Raw genomic sequence first — 12,640 nt, forward strand, 5'->3', positions numbered from 1 at the left:
AAGTAACATTTTTTCCAGGAGTTCTACAAGAGCTTTTAAAGATAGCTACAGCATAGCAGTTTGGACCGCGGTAGGATAAAATTCTCTTCAAAACTTCTTCAGGAGTTTGGAAGAGTACTTGAAGAGAGTTTTATCCTACCGCGGACCAAACTGCTATGCTGTAGCTATCTTGAAGAGCTCCTGTAGATCTCCTGTAAAAAAATGTTACTTGGGTTTGGTCCACTATTAACTCGACGATCCAAATTGTCAGTGCGTCTTTCGATCATTATATAGAAATGGCTTTTTCACCGCAAAAAAATAAAACCTTATTCAAAAAAATTTGAACACAATCCACCCGACGCCGTGCCTTCCGGTCAACGATGATATAGGAAGGGCTTTGAAAATCACAAAAAAAATCACTTTTCACTCCGAATATTTTTTACGACCAAGCGCTCGCTTTGCCAATTATGCACTGATGACGCTGCATTTTCAGAGGGTAATCTTCTCTTCGCAGCACACAATTCACGACAGAAATGCGAAACAAAAGGCACACACACAAAAAAAAACACTTTTCACTCAGAATATTTTTTACGACCAAGCGCTCCCTTTGCCAATAATGCACTCTCAAATATTTAATTTGTATGACCAGCCTGCCAAATTATATTGAAAAACTAATGATGCAAAACGGCTTATAATAAAATATAAAAATTTTAAAATTCTAGAAAATTACGCATTACGCTATATTTGGGTAATGAACATTAAACCAAATTTGTTCAATGTATTAAAATTGCTAATAAATTAATTTTAAAACAATTGAAGAAAAATCATAAAAAATGCTAAATATAAATAAAATTGGAGAAAATAAATTCCTTAAGTTATTGTCTCATTTGAAAAAAAAGGTCATAATACACACGTGATAGAACCTGTTCGTGCTGGTCCACAGCCGATTGTACCAGTTTTAAATTAAAATTGTAATTTTAAGCAGTAGTTGTTGTTTATTTAGTTAAGGTGACTTATACTTTTATGTGGTCCACAACTGTGGAATACTGTGGTTTTCAACAGTATTTTTTTCGAATACTTTGAAGAAAAGAGAAAAAAAGAAGAAATAAAATTTGCAACTGCCTAGTAAAAAAACCCAAATTTTTTGCCTTAATTTTCAGGAAATAATATTTACAATGTTAAATTTTATTTTAAAAAAACAATTTTGCAAATTTCACGCAGTGAAACAAATTTTGGGTTTTTACTGTTTAAACATTATTTTGAGAGAAGTGCTGATGAGCCTGATGAGGTGGCGGAAGGAATCATATATTGTTTCTGTGAAATGCCAATAGCAGAAAATATTGTTTAAGTTACCCTAGCAAGATCCTCAAATCCCCTTTTCAATTACCTCTCAACGCCGGCACGCAGTCGTACACCTTGACGCTTCCCCTGCTCGAAAACTGCCCGATGATCATCTCCATGTAGTACACCGGCTTGCCCACCAGCAGCAGCACGATAATGTATGGAATCACGAACGCTCCCCCTCCGTTCTCCAGCGCAATAAACGGAAACCGCCACACATTGCCGAGCCCCACCGACATCGCAATGCAGGACATCAGGAACTCGATACCCTTTCCCCACTGGTCACGCCCTGGGCTCCCTTCCGCAGACTCCCCGTCCGGTTCCGTCCCTCGCAGATCCAACGTCGTGGTCGAGCTGTTGTTGGTCACCGAATCTGTGCCGCGGGAATTTCGTCGCTGCTTCGGACCGTCCACCATGACGCCATTCTCGATGACCGTGCTCCACCGGAACTGGCCCGGTATCGAGGGACTGTCCGCCTGGAAGCCGTTATTCTCGTGGCCTTGCATTGTTCGAACAGCTTCACCGTTTCGAGCAATCCGGAGTTTTCCTTTCACCAGCCGGCTGTGCGTCGACCTGCGTAACAACAAGAGAACGGAACGGAGTACGAGTTAGTGCAAGTGTTACAATTCCAATTAGCTGGCTGGAAGTTAAAACGTTTATGGCTGTGGAGGTTGATGGAATTACTTATAAGGAGTACAGCCTGTAATTAATGAGTGCTTCCCTCATGAGGTGTTGCTTTCAATGCGATCGCATGATCTGTAGTTTAGGCACCCCTGAACGACTAACTCATACGTGGACCGTCAATCTAGATTGCAACAAGTTCGGTAGCATCAACAGCAGCTGTACGTACAGCTATCCGAGAAGTCGCTCCGGGGGCTACCGCATTCTGCCCCGTCATTATTTGCTCACGGATTCTGAGTGAACGAGCTTTTTTTTTTTGCTATTCAGATTTATTCCGTAGACTTGATAGCTTGACGCTGTCGAATAATGCAACAGCTATACCCAAACAAGAGATCTCCGACAAAAAAAAATCATCAAATATCATTGATACTTTCAAACATGTCTGAAAACCTTGTTTGAGTGTACGTTCTACGTAGAAATGACGTTACAAAGCGACCTAAACGACTACGTCAACGACGTTGCTGCAAAGTCTACCTGTGCGTGCACTAAGAATAAACCTGCAGCAAAAAAGGTAATTTTGTGCAGCTTTTGGGCGACAGGGGGGCCGGTCCAACAGGTTTTCGCTTTCGATTCGCAAGCAACGCTGTTGAGGATACTTGCTGAGGTGTGTCGGCACCGGACTTCGGTGACGACCGGCGATGCCGGTTTCTTTCTTGCAGTTGGTTCAGCTTGCGAGTGCAGTGCAGTTGTTTTTATTTAGTTTTTTCAAGTTCAATGATGATCGAAGAACTTGAAGACAGCTGTTTTGCTGTTTGCTTCCTATAATATGAGAAGGTGGTTGGTTTTGATGGCATAACAAAATGATAAAAGAGTTGTGCTTTTGTTAATCATCATTTTATAATAAGATAAATGAAACTATTTTATTACCGTCAGTGGGGGTGACATTGGGTCTGGGGGGTGACATTGGGTCAAAGTGATTTTTTACGGATTTTACCATTTCTCAGATTCTTTTCAATGAAACTGAATTCTGTTAAAAGGGTTGTGTAGGGGACATCTTAAGATGACTTCGCTGAAAAAAATTCGTTCCTAGAACATATCCTGTTATTTTGGCAGATGTCTAAAGTTGGGGTACGTTTTGGCCAAAAATGACCTCTCGAAAAATCATTTTTCTAATATTTTTGTTAGAATTGCTCGAAAACTACCCAAGTGTTTGAAAATCTCCACTTCAAACATTGTAGCGTGTCAATACGATTCCTTCGAACAAGAAACGCTGTTGGATGACTTGTTTTTACCATATCTTTGTATTTCAGCATCATTTTAGTTTCATTTGACCCAATGTCACCTCCTCTAAGGGTGAGATTGGGTCAATTTTCAAACAATTGGCATTTAAGGTAGTGTTCATCAAAATCGACCATATTTTGGGAAAATGTTAGTAAACTATCTAAGAACAAATCTACGTTAAAAGATTTTCGATGTTATTTAAATTGTTTTTGTTATTAAGAAATTTCGAGAGGTGTTTCGTTTTTTGACCCATAGTCACCCCCACTGACGGTACATAAACTTTCAAAAATCATTTCATGAAAATTTAGCACAGCTTGATATTAAAATCAAACCATCCACATTAACGACCCCCGGGTCTTTTGTGGTCTCTATTGCAAGTTTCTGCTCGAACCTAAGAGTCCGAAGGCTTGAATGGGGAGAGCACCCAAACCTCTTTTTACTCCAAGGAACCTTCCACCCCAGTGTTTGAACTGACGACCTTTGGATTGCGAGTCCAACCGCCGCCAGCGATTCCACCGGAGTAGGCTTGGTTTGGTGTGTTGTTTGTACTTATGGCATGGAGACAACTCCTACACCTGGAATGACTTAACGGCCTAACAACCAAGGCCGGGACCGACATTTTACTTCCTCATCCGATGGAAGGTTGCAGCAGATGGGAGCTTGATATATAATTATTAAAAAATTAATTAAAATACTCTTCATTAAAATGTCAACTAATAAAAAAATTACAATGGAAAATTATTGAGAAAAAACTCATAACTAGGGATGTAACCAATTTTATTCAAAGTGTTTGTTTTATCAATAAGAAAAAAAACTAAGTTTCAATTTTCAAGCCAAATTTTCAAAATTTCTAAGCTAAAAGTATCATAAAATGCTTAATGCATAGTTACATTTATGCTACTGTCAAAAATCGAAATAACAATGAATTCAAGGACTTTTTTTTCCAATTGATTGTGATTCTGAAATTCATAATTTGTAAATAGATTAAAATGCCGTTATTTTAATGTAACAAGTTTTGCAATGAAATTTGATGTTATACAAATTTTATTTTGCAATTTTTTTCAAATTGTGATGGTTGGGGGGGGGGGGGGAGGAGGGGGACAAAAAACATGAATTAAAATTTACATAAGCCTAAGAAAACAAATAAAATCATTTATATTTTATAAATTAATGCATCAGTTTAAAAAAACCTACATTTAATAAATCAAACATTTATGCGAACAACTAACATATTTGAAGGAAATTCTTGTAATTTTTGTTACTTAAGTATTCTGTTTTGTTTTAATCTAACTAGTTCAATCACACTATTTAAACAATTAATTCTGCAAAATCTTTAACAGGAATTTGTTTGCTTACTGTCAGCTGGGCTATTTAAGGGGTATTTCCATCGGCCTCCAAATATTTTAATATGTCATTGACATGACATGAACATTTGATTTTGGTGACCTTTACAGGAAAAAATGTCAGGTTTTCAACAACCTGCTAAAAACTGCCCAAATTTATTAAAATTTTATTATAATCACTAGTTTGGTCATTCTCCGCCAACTCACACAGCAATTGCCCCATTCTCTCTTAGATTTTCGTATTAATTTCCTCTAAGGGGTTATTTTGGCCCTTGATCTAGAATCTGAGGTTCATATTCAATATCTGGTGACGGTGGAGCGGTACGACCCCTAACATTTTTCTGCATTTTCACTCAGACACTTTTTTCAACACAGCAAAAAATCCGATGGTAAAATCGCATGCACATCACCTTCGTCAAAATAAACACTTAATGTTACACATTGCATGTACAATTTTTGCAAACACAAAAAAAAAGTTACAACCGGCGGGATTCAAACCCAGCACCAACAGGAAGGACTGGCGCCTTAGCCCACTCGGCCATCAGACCGTTGAAAAATGTAAGGATTAACGCATATATGAGCTGGACATTTCGGTCAAGTATGTTTCCCATACTGATGGGCTACATATTCAGGGTGTAAAATCACATAAAATTGCATAAAATAATACAATATTTATTTTACACTCACGCCTTTTACATGCAGCTGGATTACTACTTTTTTAGTTATGAATGATTTGTAGCTGTAAACCATATAGAGATAGGTATTTGTGCCACAGTACTTTTATTGTTTTTTACAATTCGATGGCGTATTCAACATTAAAAAAAACAATTTTTCATCAAGCTTAAACATATTTTTTAAATCGCTGCCATCCTCGAGTCTCATCTGTCATAAATCGAATACTTTTCAAAACGAGTCCCAGATAGGTATTTTTTCTTCTAGAACAAAATTTTTCATTTAAATGTTTGCATGCAGGCCTTTTTTCAAAGAGTGTAGCAATGCTTTTTCATAGTTGTAGAGCAGACATTAACATTAAGGTAAAACAATAAAGAGATATCAGAATTTTATGCGAATGGCTTGAATTGAAGGATTTGCAAACCTAATACACTCAACCCCCGGTGGTTGGTCACTTTTTTGTTTGACACTTTTTTAGTTTGTACCCCGTTGTTTGGTCAAAGAGAAATTCCAGCTCGAATCAGGATTTTTTCTGGTACTTTTGAACCCGACCCTCTCCATTTTCAATGAAACTTTGTAGACATGTTATCCTAGATCTATATAAGCCATTTTTGTGTATGTGGAGCCAACAGTACTCGAAAATAACATTTCAGAAGGGCGTAAGGTATTTAAATATTTTTGTATTTGGGTCATTCCATCTGAAGCGGAACAGCATTTGAAAATTACCCTCTCCGATCTTGCTCAAATTTGGCAGAGCTGTTGATACTATCAAAACATGCAAGAATCCCGAATTTCATCCAAATCGGACCACCCCCTCCATTTTTGTACCTCCCCAAAAAATCGATTTTTTGACGATTTTTGACCAAACCTCCTAGTTTCAAACGACGATAACTCAGGAACCACAAATCTTAGAGGGTCGGTCTTAGACTCAATTTTGAAGGAAATTGGACGTAGAATCCATTTCCGTGATCAAAATTTAGATTAATTTATTTTTTCTACCTGTATCGCGCAATTGAAAACTTTAAACGGCCGTATCTCAAAACACCCCAACTTATTTTTTTTATTTGACCTCACCATCGTGTTCCCCGGCCAATTTTACTTAAGAATCACTTATCGACAGAAATGAATATGTTTTGTTCCAGAGATATCGAATTTTAAAGTTTTGTGTTTTCGAGATTACCTACATTAGCTTCATTCGCCGCATCTGCTAGAAGCACACAGGCGGGCTGATCAATAACTGCTACCTGGTCATTTATTGAAATAATATTTCATCATAAATAATCTTTATCAAATTGGGCAAAAATTAACTGTATAACACTGTAGGAAACTGGAGTTTAATCACGAATGTTTATCTGTTAAAAACAATGAATGAAGTGAATTTCTGTGCTAACCCACAGGACAGAGCAATAACGACACACAGTAAAGGGCAGAATTGGATTCCGATGCAAAATGCAATTAATCTTGTTAGTAACACTGAACAATAAGTGCACGATACATTATTGAGTTAAAAATATGAATTAAAATGAATAAAATTTGTTGATTTGTTGTACTCTAGTGAAGGACGATCACAAGGAGTAGGAAAAGGATTTCTGTAAAGTATAAAACTGAAAAATGTAAGAAAATCACAAAGTTTGATCTGCTGCAAAGCGGCTAATTCCCCAAATTTTGTTGCGATGATTTCGACATCATGGCCTCGGAGGTTCTCTAAAACGGTTAGCAACACGTAAATAAACGGTGCATTCAAAATAACCCAATAAATATTTTTTTCACAAAAATAGATTGATCAAGGTAGGGGAACAGCATCGAATTCCAGCGTTCTTCGAATGTTGCCATATCAGCGCTTTGGCATTCAATTACAGCTGATTAAAAGCGTTTTCAACTGAAATCGAGTGATAAATAGCTCAATAAGAAAGAAGTGAACAAGCAAGTTTCTATCAAAAGTTTTGCAAAATTTGTTGTTTAAATAGTGAAAATTTCGTGTGAGTTTTCAAAAAGCCGTAAGAGCCACCGTGACCTCCGACACTAATATTTGTTTTTCTCCCAATTGTAACAAGATTTAATTTTTTTTTTTTTCAGTTTGGGGCACTTGAGAGACGAGTTGATGAACAATCTTAAGCATTTTTGAAATTTGTTTTTGCGTAAGTAGGTCGGATACCGATGCAAAATAGGCTTTGTTTACCATTGGCAATTACGGCTTTTTGACTTAACCTGCCAAACATACGAGAATTTCCCCTATTAGCCATTTGAATAAATATTTGCGTAAAATTATAAAAAGATAAATTAAATTAACTATCTCCCAGAACACCAGGTAGCAGTTATTGATCAGCCCGCCTGTGTGCTTCTAGCAGATGCGGCGAATCTCGAAAACACAAAACTTTAAAATTCGATATCTCTGGAACAAAACATATTCATTTCTGTCGATAAGTGATTCTTATGTAAAATTGGCCGGGGAACACGATGGTGAGGTCAAATAAAAAAAATAAGTTGGGGTGTTTTGAGATACGGCCGTTTAAAGTTTTCAATTGCGCAATACAGGTAGAAAAAATAAATTAATCTAAATTTTGATCACGGAAATGGATTCTACGTCCAATTTCCTTCAAAATTGAGTCTAAGACCGACCCTCTAAGATTTGTGGTTCCTAAGCAATCGCCGTTTGAAACTAGGAGGTTTGGTCAAAAAAATCGCCAAAAAGTCGATTTTTTGGGGAGGTACAAAAATGGAGGGGGTGGTCCGATTTGGATGAAATTCAGGATTCTTACATGTTTTGATAGTATCAACAGCTCTGCCAAATTTGAGCAGGATCGGAGAGGGTAATTTTCAATTTTGCACTTTTTCGTGCACAGTTGAGATGGAATGACCCATTTAGTAATTTAAAAATTACTGTATCTCGAAGCCGTTGCGTCGTATCAAAAAGTGGTCACAGACAAACTTGCAGGAAATTAGACGGGCTTTGTGAAAAAAAATACACTGAAACAAAAATACACGCCACATCTAAGAGATTTTTTTGATTTTCAAGTCTTAAACTTAAATTTAAAGGTCATGTCATATTTTTTTCGTTCAAATTATTTGAGAAAATAGCTTAAAATGTTACCAAAAGACTGACGAAAAATGCAGGATGGTATGTCTCTTCTAAAAAAATACAAAAATCATTTAATATAACTGTTTTTTTGAAAAGTGGTCTAAACGTCAAAATTTTTGAAACCCCTTTATCTTCCCAAGGATTGGACATAGGACAATGGTCAATATGGAGTTTTTTATGTAAAATTGTCTAAAGAATCGATTCCCACTACCGGGTTTCAAAAATTTTGACGTGACGCGTTTTCACTTCACACTTATTTTGCAAAACAATATATGGAAACTTGCTTGCTCACTTCCTATTGAGCTATTAATCACTTGATTTCAGTTGAATACGCTTTTAATTAGCTTTAATTGAATGTCAAAGTTCTGACCTGCCAACATTAGAGGCACGCTGGAATTAGATGCTGTTCCCCTACCGGGTAATGCTTTACCAGAAGTAAACGTCAACCCATATTACAAACCCATCTGTCTTATTAAAAACCCCAACTCATTGTCTCCGGCTAACCTTCCTGATCGCGCCTATCATAATAGAATTACTGCGCTTTTCGCCCGGTCACCACTTAAAACCTAATTAATCTTTCGCCAGCCAGCATAGAAAACCGGCGACCGCCGACGACGTCACGCTTTACGCCCGATCACCGGCCACAGATTAGTTGCAGTTCCATCGACTAGTCCAACACATACTTTGCCTTGATTTAGCCTCCTTCAATGTCAAGTGTAACTAACCAGCAGCAGCAGCGGCCGGCGAACCAGCCACAGTTCCACACAGTCGGCACTATAACATACTAATCAGCTGCATTCCACCTGACTTTGCCGGTTTTGGCCTACAATTCCTAGGAGCCGTTCAAGTCTCCGGGTACAACCTGCTCAACAGCGTGATTTTAGCTGGTTTGCATCGACATTAGTATTGTTTGGGAAATCCTGGGGTGGATCTTAAAATTCGTAGAAATTTGAAAAGAGGATTGTTATTCTACTTACAGAAATTGTTGCAGGATTAAATTTACTAGCTACATTTTTAGAACCACCCTAGTTTGAATATAAAAAAACATGGTAATAAAGATATCGCACGAAACGTATTAAAATTATAATGTTGATACCAGCACGTCATAAAGCTTACAACGCAACACGGCAACTACAACAAGAGCAGTATACAGAGAATGCGTTTCAATTGTAAAAAGCTTTGAGCCCGTTGGTAATGACCTGAACAGCGCTCTACTATTGAAGTTATTCAGAGTAGTGGGCACCAATCGGCATAGACAAATAGGTTTCCAATGTCAAAGGGAAAACCATTTCACACCCTTCCAAGAGAGCCTTCATCGAGTTCACGTTCGAACCACAAAGCACAACCATCAGACTATGATTGTTCTTCAATTTGCAATTTACCGTTGGCCGCACTGTAATAAGCGTGCGGCTCTGTCACTTTTACGACGGGGACGATGACGTTCAAACGTTGTGGCTGGCACGAGTGCATTGCCGGTGAGAAAATTACTTCCGAAGTTCACGAGAATTGCAGAATTTGATGGTATGATTATCTGCATGCATGCATGCATGTACGTAGAGAAAAAACAACAAACTTCCTTAGCGTGTGATTCTAATCGGTTTGTTTGCCACTTCTTTCAGATTGGGGAACAAATTGAATTCTTGTTATTTTGATGATGGTTAAGTGGAATTTAATAATAATTGTTTTTATTTACCCAAACTTGAGATGCTAAATCCTCTGAGATTTCGGTCATTCGATTTTTTTTGTATTTTTTAATCCGGCTGAAACTTTTTTGGTGCCTTCGGTATGCCCAAAGATTTTTCATCATAAGTTCGTTCATATAATTTTCCATACAAATTTGGCAGAAGTCCATACAAAAATGATATGTGATGATTCAAAAATCTGTACACCCAAAACTGGCAGCGCTAGTCCGAGAGAATGATGGTCTCGAGTCGAGAGAATAGTGGTACCATTCACGGACGCAGAGAACACAGCTCGAGATGGGCGATAGAACTATTCTCTCGAGGTTCATTTGCAAAAAAAAGTTCATCCGTCAAACAAAAAACCAAAAGTGTCGACAACGGGAATCGAACCAGAGACCTTTGACAAACCAATCCAATGACTTAGCTGCCTCGGCCACCACAGCTTGGTGACCATGGAGAAGTCAGAAGTCGATGTATGACACTTGTTGGAGATTTATTGATTCAACTAACGAATGAACTCATTTGTTATGATGGTGTGAGTTGGTATCATTATTCTATCGATTTTGGCACTGAGCCCTCAATAAATTTTGAGAGAACGATTATCTCGATTCTGAATTTTGGGTGTATCTTTTGAAGGATTTTTTTGATCGATTTGGTGTCTTCGGCAAAGTTGTAGGTATGGATATGGACTACACTGAAAAAAAAATGATACACGGTATAAAAAAAATTGATGATTTTTAATTTCACTTTTTGTAATTAAAACTTAATTTGCAAAAAAACTCTATTTTATTTTTTTATTTTCTGATATGTTTTAGAGGACATCAAATGCAAACTTTTCAGAATTTTTCAGAATGGGCGTAAAATCTCTGACCGAGTTATGATTTTTTGAATCAATACTGATTTTTTTCAAAAAATCGAAGTGTTGGTCGCAAATTTTTTTCAACTTCATTTTTCGATATAAAAACGAATTTGCAATCAAAAAGAACTTAAGTGAAATTTTATAAATTGCATCATTTGTAAGTTATAGCCATTTTAAGGTAATTTTTTTCAAAATAGTCATTTTTTAGAATAAGTTCTCCTGTTTGCCCACTTTTGAAAAAAATATTTTTGAATAGCTGAGAAAATTCTCTTTATTTTGCTGCACGGTATAAAAAATAGGTGATTTTAATTTCACTAATTCACCTATTTATTTTATACCGTGTGTCATTTTTTTTTCAGTGTAGTCTATAATCATACCTACAACTTTGCCGAAGACACCAAATCGATCAAAAAATTCCTTCAAAAGAATTTTCATACATAGTTTTTGTATGGACACCTGCCAAATTTGTATGGAAAATTATATGAACGAACTAATTATGCAAAATGGTTTCTTTGGGCATAACGAAGGCACCAAAAAAGTTTCAGCTGGATTAAAAAAAACAAAAATTAAAATTGAAGGAAAAAGACCGATTCCGCAGAGAACTGCTCAGTTATAAATATTTCAAGATCGCAAATGAGCAATTCTCTACCAAAACCGGAAATGGATTTTATTTGTATTTTTTTATTTGGCTCAAACTTTGTGGGGGCCTTCCCTATGACCAAATAAGCTATTTTGTGTCATTGGTTCACCCATACAAGTCTCCATACAATTTTGGCTGCTGTCCATACAAAAATGATATGTAAATATTCAAACAGCTGTAACTTTTGATGGAATTTTCTGATCAATTTGGTGTCTTCGGCAAAGTTGTGGGTATTGTTGAGGACTTTTGAGAAAAAAATAGATTTTTGTCCCCTAAAACATATCAAAAAATCTCGAAAATCAAAAAATACGTATTTTGGGAAATTGAGTTTAAGTGAAAAAAAAAGTTGATAAAAAAATCTGCAATTTTTTTTCCATTTACCTATTTTTTTCTCAAAAGTCCTCAACAATACCTACAACATTGCCGAAGACACCAAATCAGAAAATTCACTCAAAAGTTACAGCTGTTTGAATATTTACATACCATTTTTGTATGGACAGCAGCCAAAAATGTATGGAGACTTGTATGGGTGAACCAATGACGCAAAATAGCTTATTTGGCCGATAAATCAGGAAGCATTTTTTGTTTGTTTTCAAAATAATTTAAAAGCAATTAAACTTTGAACATATTTGGACTCGTTTATTTCCTTTGAATATTAATTTAATAAATGCTGATGTACAATACCACAAACAAAATTGTGTTGCGCAATTATTCAATTACTTTTTTTTTAAATGAAATATTGAATGAAAGAATTAAATGTCATATTGTGATGTTAAAAGCATTTTACGATCGACTCTTTGGCTGTCGATCTTCTGATATTAATATTACTCCTGCTGTCAACAAATTTTTCAGTCCCTTCAAGAAGCATGCTTTGATTTTTCGTTATAAAATTTGATTACTCCCGCTCTGGAGAGTCCACTGTATAACCTTTTGTGTTCGAAATGTCGGAGCCATAGCTTGTAGTCCCTACCCTTAATCGCAGTCATAGTCTGAATTACTTATACAGTCCAGACTCGAATCTTCAAACATCTCGGACAATAAAATTTTCGGATTATCGTATCAAGGAGCTATTACAAGCAAACAAACTCGCACTTTTTCGAGTTTGACAGTTTGCCAAACTTGCAAACTTTTTTGCGGCAAACT

General features: G+C 36.6%; 1 protein-coding gene across 6 annotated transcripts in view; it reads right to left on the reverse strand.

Moving 5' to 3' along the window:
* LOC6054543 (sodium-dependent nutrient amino acid transporter 1) overlaps positions 1-12,640 on the reverse strand; it is a 45,734-nt gene that overhangs the window by 10,218 nt on the left and 22,876 nt on the right. For 3 of the 6 annotated variants that reach the window (XM_038253084.1, XM_038253080.1, XM_038253081.1), the window contains exon 2: positions 1,367-1,893. In XM_038253084.1, the coding sequence (XP_038109012.1) occupies positions 1,367-1,826 (460 nt within the window). In that variant the 5' untranslated portion in view covers positions 1,827-1,893. The other 3 variants (XM_038253085.1, XM_038253082.1, XM_038253083.1) reach the window with 3 other exon arrangements.

Source organism: Culex quinquefasciatus, chromosome 2 (assembly GCF_015732765.1).
Source record: "Culex quinquefasciatus strain JHB chromosome 2, VPISU_Cqui_1.0_pri_paternal, whole genome shotgun sequence".
NCBI lineage: Eukaryota > Metazoa > Arthropoda > Insecta > Diptera > Culicidae > Culex > Culex quinquefasciatus.